General features: G+C 36.3%; 1 protein-coding gene across 7 annotated transcripts in view; it reads left to right on the plus strand.

Annotated features, from left to right (window-relative positions):
• Klf8 (KLF transcription factor 8) overlaps positions 1-21,786 on the plus strand; it is a 275,905-nt gene that overhangs the window by 247,345 nt on the left and 6,774 nt on the right. For 6 of the 7 annotated variants that reach the window (XM_058572505.1, XM_058572506.1, XM_058572502.1 and 3 more), the window contains 4 exons: positions 295-368; positions 9,684-10,248; positions 13,203-13,314; positions 13,973-14,112. In XM_058572505.1, coding sequence (XP_058428488.1) covers positions 297-368; positions 9,684-10,248; positions 13,203-13,314; positions 13,973-14,112 — 889 coding nt within the window. In that variant the 5' untranslated portion in view covers positions 295-296. The remainder of the gene's footprint in view (positions 1-294; positions 369-9,683; positions 10,249-13,202; positions 13,315-13,972; positions 14,113-21,786) is intronic. The other variant, XM_058572507.1, reaches the window with a different exon arrangement.

Below are 21,786 nucleotides of genomic sequence, written 5' to 3' on the forward strand. Positions count from 1 at the left end.
TATGCTGATATTCCTATGAAGTTGAACTGGTTGGAGAGGTTGGAAGAAACAGATTACCTGTATGCAGATTTTGGGGCAAGTGGGAGTCTAATATGTTGGGGACACGTCAGGGCTATCTTGATGAGTATAATAAATCTAAATGTTTTAATGACTTCTCTCTAAGTATCTATTAAATCCTGAAAAAGTGTATTCTCAGAACACATATAAGGGTAACCAAGGATAAGTGGCATACTGTATGTTCAGAGTGGGTTAGGTCTTGTTCTAAAAGTTATCTTTCCCTTGTATTTTTTCCAGATATGGATCAACTCATAAACAACTTGGAAGTCCAACTTAATTCAGAAGGTGGCTCAATGCAGGTATTCAAACAGGTCAGTTATCAGGTACTAATATTGAGCCATAAGAGTGTTGAGGACCAGTAATTATTACAGAGCTGAAGCTCATTTTTTCTTCTAACATGTTTGGAGTCTGAGACAGGAAGGAGGAAGATAGATTTCCAGGAAGTATTTGAATGCCTGGGGTTTAGTTTCAACTATAGAGTAGATCTGACCTAAAAGAAACAACCACTGGAATCAAGGCTATAAGAACAATATTAGACCTTTGGTAGACCATAGCAATGATTTATCTAGCACTATCTCATATTTCAGGTATTGTGAAGATTAAATACATTCTCTTTTTTAATCTCCACAATAATCCTGTTGAATATTGTATTAGCCAGGGAAATAGAGGCAATAAAATGTATATATAGATAGATACCTAGTAAATATATAGAGATTTTATGAAATTGGCTCACGTGCTTACAGAGGCATGACGAATCCAAAATCTGATGGGATAGGCCAGCAGACTGGAGACACAGGAGGAATTGCAGTTTGAGTCCAAAAGCAGACTGCTGGCAGCAGATGTCTATCCACATTATGAAGGTTAATGTACTTTACTCAAAGCCAGTGATTTAAATGTTAGTCTCATCAAAACTGAACAATCAGTCCATCAGTCAATCAATCACAGAACCATCTACACCAATGTTTGATCAAATATCTGGCACTGTAGTCCAGCTAAGTTGGAACATAAAATTAACCATCACTATTCTCAGGGTTCCCATTTTACAGAAAAGAAAACAGGCCTTGAACAAGGATTCAAAACATTATTTTTTATAGATAAGCGTTCTGTGTTATATATTGAAGTTCCATCTTGCTCACAGTTAAATTTTAATCCACTGTATAATGAAACCCAAATACAGTCAAAATTATCTTTGAAAGTTGCCTATAAATTTGAGTATCCAATTTTGTGTATACAGTATTTATCTGTTTTTTTCTCATTCCCAGATAAACTATATGGATTATTTTTGGTTTTAGGAGTCATTTATCTTTTATTTATCATTAAATATTTGGCCCATGGTATATAATTGAATGTTACATATATAGCTGAGACTCCTTTGTAGTATTTTAGCAATATTAAACTCAATTTAATGTCTTGTTTACTTAGCTGTTGTCATTTAGAAACTATTAGCACATAAAAACTTGCTAATTATTGCAAACATCTGCTAGTTGCTGGAGTTTAGTGATAGTTAATACCAAGAGGAAGGTGAGTTTTTGTATTGTTAGATAAAAATATCTACTGTATGAATGTTGTCCAGCATGCATTGCTACTTTATTTTACAATCTCAGTGTGCTTAACTATGATTCCAGATATGTTTTTCCATGCATTATTTAAGTATAGTAAAATTCCAGAATTTGAAGGGACTTTGAAATTGGTTCAGTGTGTAGAAAATTCTAGATAGTAGGTGATTAAAGCACTTTGTTTGTATTCTGCCATTTTCAGGATATATTTACATTTAGTAAAATAAGATGCTTGTAGTACATAGCCATAGAACACTAGCCATGTCTTAGGGCACAAAGGCTAGGGGCTGGTGCTCTATAACCACACAATGCTAGCATTTTCGAAAATGCCTCCTGGTTTGGTTCATTATATGGTTTGTTTATGTCACAAACTATGATCTGTGATCGAATGCCTTGCTGAGAGCATATGTACTGCTCTCCATTCTCTGAATTCTTATATCAACATATCATTACCAATGAGCACTTGGTTGTCACCTGCCCTTTATTTCTAGTTTCTAATTATTTCCTAGAAGTTGGATTTCTTGATTGAAATGTATGAACAGCTTTAGGGTTATTTACTGTTGTTAACATTTTGGAACATATTTTTGCATAGTTTCATATTCCCCCCTCTTTATTTTCTCTCTCCCCACTCCCTTCATCCCTCTCTCTCTTCCTCTCTCTCATGTTTTCTTACTTTTGAAAGTAAGCTGCATCAGTAAATTTTGCCCCTAAATAATGTAGCATGCATCACCTGCAAATAATGACATTCTGCTACATAGATACATGAAAGAAAATGAACAGGATTTCCATAATAAGATCTAATTAAGTCATACATTTCTAAAAGTTTCTCAGTGCCACCTTTTCTTACACTGATTTTTTTTTCTGCTTGGACTCTGCCTCAGTCAGCCTAATTTACCAACCCCTACTACTTTTTTTAAGGTCCAAATTCCAATTTTATCTTTTCTGTAAAACTTTAACTGACAACCCTAACTCACAAATCTCTAGTGCACTTGCACCCCTGAAATGCTAACTTTTTGTACTTTCATGTAGCTCTGCTAGTTACTTGTTCTCCATTGTGAACAAATTCATATAACTATCTTACTAGTGATATTTTTCAACTATTAATTTACCACCTTCAAAATTTTTATCCTGTCTCTTGCCATCAATATTATTTATGTTTAAAAATCAACTAACTATCCAAATAAATAAGTGCATCATAAATAAAGTCCTATATTAGTTTTGTCCTTAGCAATCTGGAGAATTATGGGATTTACATGAGGTATTAGTTTCCTAGAAATCCTGCAGCAAATTACCACAAACTTGGTGGTTTAAAACAAGAGATCCTCACTATCTTGGAGGTCAGAAGTCCAAAATCAAGGTGTTATCAGTGTTGTAGTCCATCAGAAGTTGCTAGGGGAGACTCTATTCATTATTTCTTCCAGCTTCTCATAGATAGGGCATTTCTTGGATTGTGGCCCCATCCCTCCAATGTCTGCTTGTGTTTTTACATTACCTTCTTCTTTTGTATCTATCATTCTTCTGTGTTCCTCTTTTATACATTAGTCATAGAATTTAGATGATACCCAGATAATTCAGGATGATGGCCTCAAGATCCTTAATTATATCTACAAAGAAAACTTTTCCAAATAAGGAAAAGGTTTCTAGAGATGAGAATGTGGAAAAATCTTCTTTGGGGTCCACCATTCAGCCTACTACAATGTGTTAAATTTTTATTAGAATGAGATTACTTCATCCATATATCATCCAGAAATTTTCTCAGATGCTTTGAGAAAGAAAAATTGTTTTATCTTATTGTTTTTCATTTTCCATAGTTTCATGCTGAATGTTTCCATATTTTATATGAAATACTAAGTAAATACCTAATGAAATAATATAGGCATACATGTATATATATATATATATATATATATATATATATATATATATATACATACATACATATGTACATTTCTGATCTCCTTTTCCATAGATGTGGCTGCTACTTTCTTATTCCCTTAAGATTGCCTAGTTCATCAGTTTGTACAAATTGATGAATTCTTTTGTCCTACAGTGCTTTATTTCCTGATGCTGTTGAGATGGTGGTGATGTAAGATTCAAAATTGCTCTTGATTTAGTTTAAGTCTAGCTTTCTAATAATATCCATCTCCATCCACCTCTATTTTCTCTAATACTAACATGCATGATGTCCTTAATGTAGAAGGTTTAGAGTTTCAGAGAGTTAAACTGATTTTTGACCTAAACAATGAATGTGCACAATATATGTGTGTATGCCCACACATGTGCACCCAGGCATGAAAATGATTAGTCTACACCCAGAGAAAAGCTAGGAGAGACCTGTGTACAAAAACAGCATTCATCTTTCTCTTAGGGAGGAGTCTGGGCTTTATCTTGTTACCATGACAACGCTCCTTACTCTCCTTTCCACCTACTGTGCTGTCTGAAGTATTTTGTTCTTTCATTTTCTTTCTAGTCGTGCCTTCCCACTTTAATGTTCCACATCATGGCTGTTTCAAATAAATGAAAGGTGGAAACTTTGTTTTTAATAGTTGATTTTTCTGACCATTCATCACCTAAGGCTTTTCATCGCTATCTTTATCAAATACCCAAGAGCTTAAATCTTTGTGAAATTGACCACCTTTTCTCTGGATTTCTTTCTAGACTCCTAAGTGCCTTTCTCTATCACCTTTGGTAATATATCAATAAAGATTTTTTTTTAAATTGCCAACTCAGATTGGCTTTAAAAAACTGGATTAGGATTGTGGGAATTTGAGGATGAATACTGTGTAAATTAAAGCTTCTCTCAATTTTCTCCCAAGTTTCTGTCTTTTTTTTCTCATGCATGACCTTCATAGACTCAAAAATTCTAGAAAGCTGTAGCTTCAGGTTTTAAAATAGAAAATGGGAAAAGTAGCCATTATCTTTCTTGAATAGTGATAATGATTGGCTAGAGAACACTTAAAAACTGGAGCCATCCCAAAGTATTTGTATTTGTCAAGTTTTTGTTGCTGTGACAAATACCTGAAAAAAAAATAAAAAAGGCTTAAAGGAGAAAAGGTTTATTTGGGCTCATGGCTTCAGAATATTTATGCCATTGCTTGGCTATAGCAATGGCTCCATTGCTTTTAGGCCTTAAGCAAGGAGAAACATCATGGCAGAAGGGCATAGCAGAGGAAAGCTATACACCCCATGGCATCCAGGAAGCAGAGAGAGAAGCAGAGTCCCAGGACAAGATATAGATCCCAAGGGCACACCCCAAAGGACCTACATCTTCTAACTAGCTTCCACTTCCAACAGCTTCTATGACATCTCAATAGTCAATTCATCCATGGATTAATCCACTGATGAGTTCTGAATCCTCTTGAGCCAATCACTTCCTACAATTTCCACCTCTGAACATTGCTCATTGGGGATCAAGTCTTTAACACATGAGCCTTTGGGGAACAATCTATATCCAAACTGTAACAACATTGAAGATGAAAAATGTGACTTAGAGTGAAAAATCTGATGGCAGAGCTTTAAATCAATGCTCAGATTAACTTTCAAAGTTAATATTCAATGAATAGTAGAATAGGGAGCCAACCTGAATCATCTTAGTGAGAATTTTTCTTTTTTAGGATGGAGATACTGGGAATTATTCAGAGGCACTCACCCACTGAGCCACATCCTAGTCCTATTTTGTATTTTAGTTAGAGACAGGGTCTCAATGAGTTGCTTAGTGCCTCACTGTTGCTGAGGCTGGCTTTGAACTCCCGATCATCCTGCCTCAGCCTCTCAAGCTGCTAGGATTGCAAGTGTGTACCACCGTGCCCAGCTTAGTGAGGATTCTTAAAGTCACCAAAGTTCTAGGGTTGAAAACACACCCATTCTTTACAAATTATGTCTTCTTCAGAGTCTTTAAGTATAATTCACTATGTGGAAAGACAAAGGAAAGCACATAGTGTGTTTTTTTAACAAGAGGGATGCTTATAGTGATAATATGGAATAAATCAGTGTAATTAGGATCCTATGAAAATCATTTTAATCATGTTGAAAAGAGAATCCTCAGTGCACACAAAAACTTCACTATGTGACTGTATAAATATTGAAAACTTGTCTTTAAGCCACAAAGCCAGGAATAGTAAGAATAACCTTGAGAGCTGCTTTAGAGAGTAATCTGTTTTGTTGAGGAAGCTTGCTTGCAGAAGACAGTTTTGAAACAGAAAATACTTGCTGTGGGCTGGATTCACTTGGATATAACAAGCACTCTTGAAAGTGATATGTACAGAAGGAAAATGTGATGATATGCTTTGAGGAATTTTACTATTAAAACACAGAAACCCAAACAACTAGCCTTCTAACATTTCTATCAAAGTCATGTGATGATGGCAGGAGAGGGGAATGATTGAAGTCCTGTGGCAGCCTGGGTTTTGGTCTGAAAGACTGCAAGGCAGACTTAATCTATAAAGGGCAACTCAGGATGGCTTATTAGAGCAGGAAAATAATATCTCATCAAGGCAATAAGAATAACCTATTTGTTCTTCAGTTTCTATACTTTCATGAGTTAGTTTCCATTTTGGATCTCCCTAAATTATGTGTTTTCAGTGAAATGAATAACTGTAAATCAAATACCAACTAGGCACCAGGCCTTGAACTAATACCATTATTGTAGGTAGCCCTCAGCATCTTGGAAATGGCCTTTGTTTGGCAAAAGAGAGAAAAGTTACCAAAATAATTTTCACTTTATATATTTAGAGTTTGGCCTCATAAAGTAAAATCCAGAAAGTCCCTAATAATTTAGCTACATCTTTTCTTGATGTTATTAGCAGATTGTGTCTATTTATATACCTGCACCCACAATACACATTCTTATAGAAAATAATATTATACCTAACTACTTAAGCTTTTTTTTTTTTTTTTTTTTTTTTTGGTACTGGGGATTGAACCCAGGGGTACTTAACCACTGAGCCACATCCCCAGCCTTTTTTAATATATTTTATTTAGAGATAGGGTCTGTCTGAGTTGCTTAGGGTCTTGCTAAATTGCTGAAGCTGGCTTTGAACTAGTGATCCTCCTGCCTCAGCCTCCCAAGCCGCTGGGATTACAGGCATACATCACCGTGCCCTGCTCTTTTTAAACTCTATTTCTTAATATCATTGACAGCTGTGATAGACTATGGAAACAGAAACCCTTCCTGTTCTCTTTTAGAGATTCCTTGGATTTAGCCTCTTTTATCTGGGAATAAAACAAAACAAGTGGGAAATGTAGGAAAAATAAAAACTTAAATTGGTTTGGGGGATTCAGTGGACTGAGATTTTTATGTCCGGCAAAACCATTCTTGATATTTTCTTCTCTCTTCTTGCTACACCCCACAAATACCACTGCCTACAGGATTCTACTGCCTTCCCCTTCCCCAGATGAATTGAATCCACCCATTAAGGATGGATTATATTAGAAGTATATGCAATACTACGAAAAATCACAAAAATTATGTCCTGGATGAGTAGACTAAAGCAAGGGTTTAGATTACAAACTAGGCCTGAGTTGAATTAGGGATTTTAAAATCAAGAACCAAATAGTTTCTCAGCATAGCAAAAGGTAAAAATAGGCAACATTCTGGTTAAATTCTGAAGATAAAGCGTGGATGCTTTGGGTGCCCTTTACCTCATTCCCAGCATGCTCTGAGGGTTTTTTAAATAAAGTCAGAGCAAGAGAACAGTACCTCCCCAGACCCTTCACCTTCCTCTGAATTAAGGCCCTTATGATCTCAGCTAAATTTAAAAATTATTTATGAACATAATATTATTATCAAACATTACATTTTTTAAAATATTCCTTAGTTATAGATGGACACAATACCTGTATTTTGTTTATTTAGCTTTTTGTTTATGTGGTGCTGGGTATTGAACCCAGTGCCTTAGGAGTGTTAGGCAAGCGCTCTACCACTGAGCCACAACCCCAGCCCCACACATTACATTTAACAATAATTCTTTAATATCCAACATCCAGTCAATATTCAGAGTTCTCCAAATGTCTCATAAATATCTCACTAAGATGTTTATACTTGCTTTCTTTTTGGTCCTTTTGCGTCCAATCTTTTCTTTAACACTACCTTCATTGAGGAGCTAGTTAAATCTCATAGAGGGCAGGGGTATAGCTCAGTTGCATGCCCAAGGCCCTGGGTTCAATCCCCAGCACCACACACACACACACACACACACACACACAAAAAAAATCTCATAGGAATAGTTCTGCCATATCACTCCACTCTTCAAACAATTGTCTTCAACCTTTCCTTGAACTCAGCCTTCCCTAATCTTCCAAATATAAAACACCAAAGGATGTTTCTATTTTATATAAAGGATACATTCTTGAACATCTCTCATAATTTAAAACTATTATGACTCAGAATATCATGGAGACTTGTTGTCAAGATCCAGAGTGCTGCTTGGCAATGGCATACATATTTCACAGTATCTTTTCATGTTTCAAATTACAGAATTCTTAGAAAGTTTTTAGTTAGGTTGGAGCTCTACATTGTTTTATATTACATACAGTGGTAATTTATTAGTATTTAAAAAATATTTCTTTACTGACATAGAACATAAAATTTTACATAATAATGGGGTACCATGTAATGTTTCAATACACATCTGTTGAGTCATGTTTAAATCAGGTTAAACATATCTATCTCCTCAAATATTTAGTATTTCTTAGTTGTGAAATTTTTCACTCCTTTCTTTCAGCTTTTTGAAATGCTTTATTGTTATCTAGTCACCATAACGGGCAATAAATAGCCCAGAGTCTCTTGTTCCTATCTAACTGTATCTTAGTACTCATTGTTCAACCTTTCCCATCTCTCCCCTACCACTGTCCCCAACCTCTGGTAGTCACCTAGAATGGTAGAATCTCTAAACTTCTGTGGAATAAACTCTTAGATTCCACATATGAATGAAATCATGCAGTACATATCTCTCTGTGCCTGGCTTGTAATCTCCAGTTCCATCCATGTTGTTTCAAACGACAGGATTTCATTCCTTTTATGAATGAATACTACTCCATTGCTATATGTACAGCATTTTCTTTACTCATTCATTAGTTGATGGACACTTGGGTTGTTTCCATTTCTGGGCTATTGTGAATAGTGCTACAGTGAATATGGGTGTGCAGGTGTCTCTATGACATATATATTTCATTTTCTTTAAATGTATATGCAGTCATAGGCTTTTGTATTTTTTAAATACAAAACAATTTGGAAGTTGGACGATTTAATTTTTCATATGATACAACTAACTAAACTGCATTGATATTCATTAAACATATTTGGTGTTATATCTCTGCAGACAAGAAACATCTTTCTTACCTCTTTCTGCCTAGAGAAATCCTATTATTTTTAAAGCTCATCTAAAATGTCACTTCCTCTATGAAGTTTTCCCTGTCTAGATAAAATGAACCATTCCTTTTTCTTTTTCCAAAATACTTTGTTTATGTGTCAATCACATTTATGGTATAATTCATAAGATACTTGCATTATTCTATACTAACACACTATTTTATGTTAGTATGAACTCCTTAGCTGTACCTTCTTTATGTATGCTGTCACTGGACTTGGCATAATGCTTATAGTACATGCACAGAAAGTATCGACTTTAATTAATATTGCAGGATTATTGTGAAAATTAAATGAAATGATTTCTATCAGTTACCTGATATAGTACCAGTACTTACTAAAGCTTAGCAAACTTTTTCTCTTTGATGTATTTGTACCTAATTTTCCCCAACACTTTGTGCTGGGGGAGGGGCACATGTATTTTGTTGTACTGGGAATTGAACCTAGGGGCACTCTGACACTAAGCTATATCCCTAGCCCTTTTTATTATTTATTTTGAGACAGAACCTTACTAGAGTTGCTGAGGCTGGCCTGAAATCTGCAATCCTCCTGCCTCAGCCTCCTGAGACACTAGGATTATAGGTATGTGATTGCACTCAGCTATATTTTTTCAGTGAGAACAGAGATTTTTTTCTTTTGTTTCTCACATGTCTCTTTAGAATACTTACAGTATTTAGCATCTTTCATTTGATTATTTATTTTAGGTCACTGGTCCTGTTCAGATCAGAGATCCCACTGACACAGCTGACGGAAGTAATATGACATCTCCACCACTCCTGGATGCGAGCCCCATGGAGAACCCAGCCCTATTTAATGATATCAAGATTGAGCCCCCAGAAGAACTTCTAGCAAATGATTTCAACTTGCCCCAAGTGGAACCAGTTGATCTCTCCTTTCACAAACCCAAGGCTCCTCTCCAGCCTGCTAGCATGTTGCAAGCTCCAATACGTCCTCCCAAGCCACAGTCTGCTCCCCAGGGCCTTGTGGTGTCCACTTCAACATCTGAAACCACCACTTCAGCAAACATCCCTACTATTCTGACTCCAGGTTCTATACTGGCCTCCTCTCAGGGGACTGGTGGCCAACAGATATTACATGTGATTCACACCATCCCCTCAGTCAGTCTGCCAAATAAAGTGGGTGGACTGAAGACCATACCAGTGGTGGTGCAGTCCCTGCCCATGGTGTATACCAGTTTGCCTACAGATGGAGGCCCTGCTGCCATTACAGTCCCGCTCATTGGAGGAGATGGCAAAAATGCTGGATCAGGTGAGCATTAATGTTTCCCTTGTCCTCAGCCTTATTTTCCTCCATCTTTTCAAATCATTCTATCTCCTGCCTCTTTTCACCCCCTCCAATTATTCTTCCTCACTGCTTTAAGGATAGTCTTTCATAAACACTGTTTTTATCATATCTCTTTAATGCTTAAGAATGTATAAGAAGGCGGTGGCGCCTGTAATCCAGAGGCTTGGGAGGCTGAGGCAGGAGGACTGTGACTTCAAAGCCAGCCTCAGCAATGGCAAGGCGCTAAGCAACTCAGTGAAACCCTATCTCTAAATAAAAGAGCTGGGGATCTGGTTTAGTTATTGAGTGCCCCTGAGTTCAATCCCCCGTACCCTCCCCCAATATAGAATGTATAATGAGCCAGGTGTGGTTGTAACCCCACTGTAATCCCAGGGTCTCAGGAGGCTGAAGCAGGAGAATCGCAAATTCAAGGCCAGCTTCAGAAACGTAATAAGTCCCTAAGCTACTTAGAGGGACTCTGAAAAAAAAAAGGGGGGGGGGACAAATTTTTTTTAAATTTTTTACTTGTAGATGGACATAATGTCTTTATTTTTTAAATTTTTATGTGGCGCTGAGGATTGAACCCAGGACCTAGCATGTGCTAGGTGAATGATCTACCACTGAGCCATATACACAATTTCTACTTCTATGATACTTAGTTAACTTATAAGTTATAAGTATCATACCTTTTTTCTTTCCTACAAAATAGTATCTTTAAAATATTGCCATCTTTCCTGTATTTCACCTCATTGGGCATCTATTACCCCCCCTTTTATTTTTTGATTACCTGAATCATAAATATATGGGCCTTATTCCCTACTGAATTATAAATTCCTCAAGAATAATACTGTCTTCTTTTGTGTGTGCATGTGCCTTTCCAGAGACCTTAACACAGTGTTACATAGTAGTTATCTTACAACATATGATTTAATGAGCAAACAAATGAATATTTCCAGAAGAGAAATCATATGCTGTAATCTTTCTTTTTATTTAATTTTTAAGTTCAGAATTCATAAGGGTATAAATAAAGTCTCCTTTTCACCATTATCTCCCAGCAATGCTGTTCCCCTCCTAGAGAGGTATATCTATTTTAGTTTGTAATCAGGAATGATCAAAGAAAATTATATAGCCTCAGAGGTGGTACAAGATATTTAGCTTTACCACATCTGTAATATTATAGTCAGTTTTGTGCATTGTGCCTTAGGAAAGACATTTACAAATTGGGAGGATAATCAGAAGATTGAAATCAGGATGATAAGAGGATTCAAACCCATGTCAATTGTAAAGTTGACAATATTTAGCATGAATTAAAAGGGCCAAAGGGAAGAGATGTGGATGGAAATTATTAGGAATAAAATTTTAGCTCATTATAATAAGGAATTTTCAAGGAGTTCTCTTCCTTTGAAATTCAATGTCCTGTGATTATTCCATCACTAAATGTAGAGGTTAAAAACCAACATACAAAGCATCAAGTTTCTGAGACTCTGCAGTGCTTTTCTAAATAAAAATATTATTATAGAATAGTGGTTAATTATGGTATTGATAAATATTCATAATTATCTTGTTTTTGAGGTATGATATCAGTTTCTGTATAAGAGGAGCCCAGAAAAAGGTAACAAACTTTCCCTGTGTGAAAATTTTCTGAGATAAGGCAGTCAGATCATCAAGGGGTGGTTTGAAGGAGCGTTGAATTCTTCCCTACCCCCACTCAAAGAATTCATCAATTCACCAGAGCCACCTTAAATAAACAAACTAAAATTTTTTTTAAGGTGTAAAATAGAGTTCCAAGATAAGGACATTAATTCAATGGCCTCCAAAATGGGGTGTTTAAACCTTAGGGAGGCACACAAAACAACTGGAGTGTAATAACAAATTACCAAAATTTATATTCTTACCCTTTTTCATGTCACTTTTTGTTTTTCATAATGTACACAAACTTTTAAGACACCAGTACATTTATATCACATTCACATACAGACACAGAGAGATAGACATGTACATATACTGAGATGTATGTTTAAAATGATTTAGTGATTAATAAAGTATAAAGACACCTGGACTAGCCAAATACTTCCTCTCAACTTATACCCACCCTCAGGTGGGTGTAAATTTTGAAGCTTTCAGTGGATCTGGGAGTCTATTGAGCACCTGACTGAACTTTGCTAGGAAAGGAAAACAGCAGTGGTTGATAATAAGGAATGTTTAAGGGCTTCTCCCAACAGTAGCACAAAAGAAGAGTGCTAACATGTGTCAGGCATCTACTAGGTGCTAGGTACATGTTTTATTGCACTTATTATTTTCATTTAGGAGCATGAAGGCCAAAGGAGATGTTCAAACCTCTAGGATAATCCTAGAAATTATTTTAGAACAACCAGGGAACCATTCAGAGAATTCAGTTCAACAAACATGTTGAATCTGACTTTTCAACAGACCCTGTCCTGGAATCTGGAGATGGAGAAATGAATCATACTCAGATCCTATCCTAGAGAAATTCACATTCTAGTGGTACCAAAATAATTCTTACCACTCTTCTTTTAAAGGCATTTCTGTTCTTTGCTATGCTAAAATTTTATATATTATCATCTTTCCTCACATATACACTTCTCCCAGCTCTCCTTTTTCTTTATTTTTCTACTGGGGGGAGGCGAGCATTTCAGGGGATTGAACCCAGGGGCACTTAACCACTGAGCCACATCCCCAGCCATTTTTTACATTTTATTTAGAGACAGGGTCTCAATAAGTTGCCAAGGCTGGCTTTGAACTCTCAATCCTCCTTCCTCAGCCTCCAGAGCCATTGGGATGACAGGTGTGCACCACCACAGCCAGCTTTATTTTTCTTTTTCACTGATACTTCTCAATATTGATCAAACTGAGAATCCTGAAAATGATTGTAGAGGCACATACATTCTTTCTGGCTTATACTGCTTCTTTGCTTTTAGTGAAAGTTGACCCCACCTCCATGTCTCCACTGGAGATTCCTAGTGACAGTGAAGAGAGTGCAATTGAGAGTGGATCTTCAGCCTTACAGAGTCTGCAGGGACTCCAGCAAGAGTGAGTACTTTTGTCTTTACTTCAAGTCTGTATCTTATGTGTATGTGTGTGTGTGTGTGCATGTGCTTGAGTGCATAGAGATGGACTTAATTTTCAGAAACAGGGTAAAAAAAATTGGCAATATAGGCAAACTGCCTTCCCAGAGAAGATATATGAGTTCATGTGCACACATGTGCATGAACACGTGCATAAAGGTTATGGTAGAGTTATATTCTAATTGTAGATCATTAATTTTACCCTTGAAAAAAATCTCCAAATTCCCCATAAATTCAGTTGTGTACTCTTTTTCTCTGTAAGTTTAAAACAACCTGACTTTCTAATGTTGAAACTAATTGGAAGTAATTGGTTTATGTTTAGCAACCATGTGTATGAAAAATGACACTCATCACGGTGAAATGGTTGCCCCATTTGGGAACACAACCACCCAAGGAAACGTTACCATTTCCCATGCTTTTTCAGGAACATACACTTCCTGAATAGAATGGCCTAGTTGAAAGAATTGCTTGCATTATTCCAATTACTTCTTCACTTGTAGAGCTAACATTAAATTTGCATAAATTAAAAACTGGTATGAGGTAGAACCACTTTAATAAACTCTGTTTCTTTAGATTCTACTTTAAAGTCATTCTTTGGCCTCTCTCTCTCTTTCTTTGCTCAGACCAGCAACACTGGCCCAAATGCAGGGGGAAGAGTCACTTGACTTGAAGAGAAGACGGATTCACCAATGTGACTTTGCAGGATGCAGCAAAGTGTACACCAAAAGCTCTCACCTGAAAGCTCACCGCAGAATCCATACAGGTCTGCCTGCCCCCAATTCAACTCCAAAACTCACTTTGTCTCTCTCTCTCTCTCTCTCTCTCACACACACACACACACACACACACTCAGAGAGAGAGAGAGAGAGAGAGAGAGAGAGAGAGAGAGAGACTTACACACATGAATCTTTGAGAGCTAGGAAGAGAAGGAAGTCTTGAGGCAAAGATGGATTCATTTGGGGGCTGGAGTGGTGGTTCGTTAGTAGACTGCTTGCCTAGCATGTATGAGGCACTGGGTTCAATTCTCAGCACACCATATAAAAAAATAAAATGGAGGTCCGTTGACAACTAAAAAAAATATTTTAAAAAGAGATGGATTCATTAATACTCATGGACAGGCCCAACTCATGGTTTTAACCTCCATGTCTTATTCATGTTCTATGACAACATTTATAAAACGAGACTAGCAAAACATGAAACCTGGTTTCTTATGAGTAGTCATCCTTCCTGGTGAGCACCCATGGGTCTTTCTAATTAAGAAGCCATAACACTGAAGCAAAAATTAAGGCAACTAAAACATTATTACCTCCTTTGTGACTAGGGTCCCCAAAATTTTAATGAGCATGGAAAAGCACAAAAGCAATTTAAACTTAATGATATTAAAGAAGGCTTTTGAAGCTCAGCTCTGTACACTAACCTATAATTTATCTTTGTTTACATCTGAAGAAAGATGCACCTAAATAATTAAAGCAGACTGGGTAAGGATTGTGTCAAAGGGGACTCCTGCTTCATTTGAAGGACAGATGCCACCCTACTCCAACTGAGTATTAGGAAATCTCCTAAGTTTAAATCAAGTTTTTTTTTTTATTTGAAGAATCTTAGTTGTTGTTGGTTTTTTTTTTTTTTTTTTTTTTTTGGTACTGGGAAGTGAATCCACAGGTGCTTTACCATTGAGCCACATCCTCAGCCCTTTTTTGTATTTTATTTAGAGACAGGTCTCATTGAATTACTTAGGGATTTACTAAGTTGCTGAGGCTGGCTTTGAACTCGCAATCCTCCTGCCTCAACCTTCCAAGCCTCTGAGATTTCAGGTGTGCACCACCACACCTGGCTAAAATGTCTTAGATTTTGACTGTTGACATCTAGTTCAAAAAATTTTTATAACATCAGCAATTCAAAGAAACCTGCCCAGAATCCAGACACAGAATGTCTGATCATTTTGTATACTTTGCCTTAATGACTGCTCTCAGCAACCTCCAGCTCAGAATTGAGACTTAGACACCTTGAACAAAGAAGATGCCCTCTATCTATTGTGTTTTATTTGCTGTGTTAAAATTCATATAGAAGAGCCCAGAGGCTTAGTGACTATATCTTCAGATTGCATGGTACTATTTTTATTTATTGATGTTTTTGTTTGCTTCTTCAGCAGATGGATGTTAACTCCACTGACTATATATGATATTAAGTATTTAAATCTAAGTTTTCAACATGAAAAGGCAGAATAGTTTATTAGACTTCAATGTACCCTTCATCCAACTTTAAGAATTTTATTAATACTTGTCAATCTTGTTCCTTCTATAGTCCCACTGACTCTCCCACTTCCCATTATATTATTTTATTTTACTTTTTTGGGGATACCAGGGATTGAACTCAGGGGCACTCGGCCACTGACCCACATCCCCAGCCCTATCTTGTATTTTATTTAGAGACAGGGTCTCACTGAGTTGCTCAGCACAACACTTTTGCTGAGACTGGTTTTGAACTTGTGATCCTCCTGCCTCAGCCTCCTGAGCCACTGGGATTATAGGTGTGCATTACCACACCCAGCCCATTATATTGTTTGAAAACAAATTCCAAACATCCTGCAATTTCAGTCATAAATACTTCAGAATATGTTTTTAACAGGCACTTAAAATAAGCACAATAACATCAGCACATAAAATTTCTTAATATCAAGTTTCCCCTAAATATCTAATAACTATTTTTAAAAGGTTGTTCAAATCAATATCTAAATGAGGTCATTAATTGAATTTGGTTAATATTTCTCTTAGTTATCTTTTAATTCTTTAATTGTTCTTCCTCTTCTGTTTTATTTGTTGAAGAGCCCAGATCATTAGTCTAATCCAATGTTTCCATGTTCTAAGTTTCTCAGTCATTTTAAATTATTCCTTGTTCCCCATAATTCCTACAAGCTGATAACTATACCTGGAAGATTAATCAGATTTACGTTAAGTTTTTGGCAACAATATATCAAAGGGTGCTGTGTACTTTCTATTGCATAGCATTTTGGCACATGCTTCGTAGTTGTTTCTGTGTGATGTTAAGATAGATCCATGGGTTTGGGTCTCTGAACTGTATTTTCTAGATAGTTATAAAGCTATAAAGCAGATCTGAAGGCAGTTGAATAAATTCATTTAATGAGAGGCAATATGGTATGGTTTTAGCATACATATATCGTAGATTTATCTAGATAGTAGGGTTCAGATGACCTTTCTCAATTTCAATTCATTCTTATACACTCAACAACACATCAGATCACATCTGTTCACATATTCCTCTTTAAGCCTTAAAATTGTTCCCCTTGAAGTTATCGAGGCAAAAACAATAAACAGGGGGTATAGAATGCCTGAGTTCTAATCCTATCTCTCCGACTATCCAGGGTCCTCAGCTGTAAAATGAAGGGGTTGAACTGGATGACCCTATCTGACTATTTTATCTGCAACCCTATGGCCTAAATTTCAATGTATCCTAGTGTTTACCCTTCTAGAAGGTCCCAGGAATTAACATGCAATCTTTCCATGGATATATAATCTCAAGGGTAATCTTGAAGGCACTTCTCAGAAGCAATTTAATTTGCCCTAACAACTTGAATCACAATAGGGTTAGCCATTTTGGGGAATGAGGTGGCAATTTGTTAATTCATCTCCTTCCCTGGACTAATGTAGTAGTACCCTAACTAATCTTCCTGCCTTAATGCTTTTCTCACTACAATTCATTCTTCAGACAGTAGTCAGAGGATTTTCATATGTTTTTGTTCTGTTTAGATTAAATGTAAATCAAACCATATAACTGCTTCTGCTTAAAATACTCCAGTGACTTCCCATCATACTCTGAATGAAATCCAAATTCCTTACAATATCCTAAAAGGCCCTGTGGAATGTGGCCTCTGACAAGTTTCATCTTATGACACTTCTTATCTTTCATATCTCAGTTTAAATGTCTTCTGATCATGAAAGGCTTCCTTAAGCCTAAGCAGTATCCTCTCCCAATTATCAACATAAGAATACCCTATTTAATTTGTTGGTAGGAAGGATTTTTAAGTTGGGAAATAACATAATCAATCTGAGAACGGGTCAACTATACAAAAAAAAAAAAAAACTGAGGAAAGAGTGTTCTTAACTAGATGGAGTACAAAATCTGCAAGATGGGAATAAGCTTGCATTTTTCACATAACTGACAGAAGTCCAGCACAGCTAGAGCATACTGAGTGTGATGGTGGGTAGGGGAAGCATTGAGGTGCAAGAGTGGAAGGGAGGGAGACCTTTTAAGAGGCTAAGGTAGCAACCTAGGCCAAAAATGAGGACAGTCTGATTAGGATGTTGGCAGTGGAGGTACAGAAAATGAGATATATACATGATGATTGAGGGGACTCTGATGACTCAGGTTTCTGTTTGGGCCAGGTGGGTAGATGGAAGTGCCAGTTACAAAGATGGGTAGTTTGTCAACAATCACACAGCTAGTAAGCAGGAAAACTTCCTTGAAATGAAAACTTACTAGGTATCCTTTTCTCTATTGCTACTATTCTACATGTTCCTTGAGACTAAGGCAGTTGCAGAAATGCTTAATTCATTGCCTTCCAAAGATTGCAGTTGAGTCTTATTAGTTCGAGTTCTCAATCTCCAGTGGGGAAAATGTAACCTTTAAAATTTCCATATTTGGGCCACACTCCAAATCTGTTAAATCAGAAACTTTGGGTGTGACCCAGGTGTCAGTAATTTTTAAAGCTCCCCATTTTCAGTCAAAACTAAGCATCACTAACTTAAGGATTAATTTTATATGTGGAGAAACTATAGTATGGAATGGAAAAAGCAATGGTGGAGAATCAAATTTCCCTGGATTTGCCATTAAAAAGTTAACCATGTGGATTGGGGATATAGCTAATTTGGTAGAGTGCTTGTCTTGCATGCACTCAAACCCCAGCACCACCCACAAACACACACAAAGTTAACCATGTGAATCCGGGCACAATAGTACATACCTGTAATCCTAGCAAATTGGGAGGCTGAGGCAGAAGGATCACAAATTCAAGGCCATCCTCAGCAACTTAGTGAGACCCTGTCTCAAAATTAAAAATAAAAAGGGCTGTGGATGCAGCTCAGTAGTAGAGCACCTGTATTCTCCAAAGGGGAGAGAGAAGAGGGCAGGATTGATTTCAGCTCATTGCTATAAATCCTAAGAATGATATCCCTGTTTTTGGTAGAAATTCTTTTAGAAGAGATCCAAGAATCTCAGAGACCCTTCTTGCATGCAATGAAACCCTCATCTCTAAGCTTGCACTCATACAAAGCAGGAAATACAGATACAACAGGTCCCATTAAACATACCTTCAAGTCCCATTTTTTAAATAATAGCATAACTCATTCACTCAGAGTCAAAATTTATCATTGATTTTTTTTTTTTTTTTGTACTGGGAATTGAACCCAGGGGCACTTAATCACTTAGCCACATCTCCAGCCCTTTTAAATATTTTATTTAGAGACATGGCCTTGCTAAATTGCTTAGGGCCTAAATTGCTGAGCCTACTTTGAACTTCCAATCCTCCTGCCTCAGCTCCCCAAGCCGCTGGGATTATAGGTTTGTGCCACTGCACCTGGTTTATCATTGAATCTTAATATTCTCTTATATACTTAGACATTTTTCTTAAAGCTCTATTATTTCTTTCTTGTTTTGAATAATTTTTTCATTGGGGGATGCAAATATAATGGCTAAGAGCATGTATTGTAAACTACACTGTCATATTTGACATCTCAGTCTACTACTAATTGCCAAAAGTTATTTCACCTTTCTTTACCTGTTTCCTTATCTGGGAACAGTAATAGTGTAAATCTCTTAGAATCTGTCATATAGTTAAACACTTGATAACTTTTAGCCATTATTAATATTCTTTCCTCCAGTCCCACTGCACCCCCATAGGTTTTTTCTTACATTCATTCTTGATTTCTTTATCTTTTCAACAATTTGATCACTTATTTTGTGTCAGTAGCCTCTTATTCATTACATATCATGGCTAGATAATTTTAACATACAACTTTGAACAAGTAACCCTTAAGTTTAAAAAAATCTTCAGTGTTACCCCAATATATACCCCATTGCCTTCATGAAGTGCTTTACCAAGAAGGAGAAGATAGTCAGAGCTCTCTCTCCTAGTGGGGAGAGGAATGTCATGGACATGGTTTAAAATTGGTGCATGGTAATAATAAAAGCAGACCAGCTGGGCATGGTGACGCACGCCTGTAATCCTAGAAGCTCAGGAGGCTGAGACAGGAGGATCTCTAAATAAAATACCATACAGGGTTGGGGATGTGGCTCAGTGGTTAAATGCCCCTGAGTTCAATCCCCAGTACCCCCACCCACAAAAAGCTGACCAACTCAGCCTATTTTATTATTGTTTTAAAATTTAAAATTCTGTATAGTCAATACATCTTGATTATAGCCTGTATGCAGTGCGGATTGCATACTTTCTATGTTATATTACTGCTTTTTATACTTAAGCCCAAATTCCTTTTTACTCCCCAAGATTTTTGGCCTGGCTTTTATAATAGGGTTCATCTTATAGTACTTCTGAAAAGATGCCTCATGCTCCAGGATCGCTGACCTTATATTAACCATTCACTGCACTGCCTTACCAGAGCTTGCCCCCAGCTGATTGGGTTGCTTTTTGTCTTCTTCATCACTCATATGAAACTTACCCTTCTATTTTAATGCCTTAACACTAGACCAGAGGTTATTATATCTATCCTTGGAACTTACACTACACTACACTATCTTTGTCACATTGTGTGTGAGCTTTTAATTATGAATTAATTTTCCCTATATGTTTTGTTCTTCAATTCACATAATAAGTTGATGGAGGTTTGGGGTTGTGTCATATGAAATTAGCTCACTACGAGCTTGTTCAATGATAATAAAAGGTAATGCTTTTGAAATAGGAAAATTCCTATACCTTGTGTGTTCTAGCAATGATCCCAATTGCCACAGGGTGTCACTGCTTTACAATTCAAATTTTCTTCATTTAGATGTAGTGAAGATAGGAATTCTCAAGGGAAATTCTTGAGAGATCACAAAAATATGTATAGATAACAATGAGGCAGTTTGAAGGTGTGGAGATGTACAAAATTATATAGAATAAAAAGTGAAAATCACGTTTACATATTTTCTATACCCTTTGAAATTTCATTCTCTTTCCTGCTCTAAATACTTTCTGTATAGCTTTCCACATATTTTCCCTTTGTCTGGTGTGTGTGTGGGGGAGGGGGTTATTCAGTAGCTTTTTCTTTTCATTTGATAATATTTCATTGGTCATCTTTTGGTCTCAATACATATAGCTCTATTTCATTTTTCTTAGTTGCTGACAAAATTCTGCATATTGAAATGATTAGTAATTGACAATTTCAATCATCAAAATGATTGCTTGGGTATAGTCCAAAGCTGTGAGTTAGGATGGATGCATTCTGTTGTCCATTATATGAAAGCTATAAAGTTAATTAGTAAACACTTGGGGGAGTTAGTAGATTGTAAGCAGTAAATTGAAAAACAGTATGTGCATATCGGATTTCCACCAAAATTTAAAGTAGCAAAAATGCAAATGCCCTGGAAAATTTATGAGGAGAAATAGAAAGGAAGGAGAAGCATTGAAAAACAGAATTTTAAAACAATGTGTTCATGTTATCACTTGTTTCTGATTATAAAATAATACATGCTCATTGTAGCAAATAGGACAGCAAAATACATTCAGAAGGAAGCAAATATTACCATAATCACAAAACCCAGACTTAACCACAGTGAGTATGTATTTGTACTCACATAGCTCCTTCACTTTTTTATTTTAAATTTTTTATAAGATATACCATGATTTTAAAACATTCCGACAGTACAAAAAGATATTTTAAAAAAGAAAAAAATACTCTTCCCACCAGCTCTCATCCTCACTGTTAACAATTTCTGTAATAATTTACATTTAATTGTATTGGTGTTAGTATTGCCTTTATTCTGAGTATACAAATGTGTATGTAGCATGTGACCTATACATATAATTAAGACATAACTATGTTAATGTTTTATACTTTTTTTTTCATTTGGCTTTCTATCCTGAGCAATATATATATATATATATATATATATATATATATATATCCCAAATGCAACCAAAAGACTCTAAACATAGAGGTATTTCAGGAATTTTCACCAGAGCCCTCTCCCCATACCATTTGATGCATTAGAAATTCATTTCTAACCATACACAAAAGAAGACCTGTAGCTTTAGCTGAGGGCTCTTTCTACTGAGTTACTGAGTCATAGAGTCTTCTTGAGTTCTTGAGTATGGCTCTATTTTGGACTGTTCAGTGGGAGGTAATAGAGAGAAGATGTGGTTACTATCATATAGTACAGTGGAAAGTATCAATAAAGATCTAGTTTGGGTCCCAGTTTTAGTATTTAG

Source organism: Marmota monax, unplaced genomic scaffold (genome assembly GCF_021218885.2).
Source record: "Marmota monax isolate L192 unplaced genomic scaffold, Marmota_monax_Labrador192_F-V1.1 WCK01_AAM20220418_F8-fsc00451, whole genome shotgun sequence".
In the NCBI taxonomy this organism is placed as follows: domain Eukaryota; kingdom Metazoa; phylum Chordata; class Mammalia; order Rodentia; family Sciuridae; genus Marmota; species Marmota monax.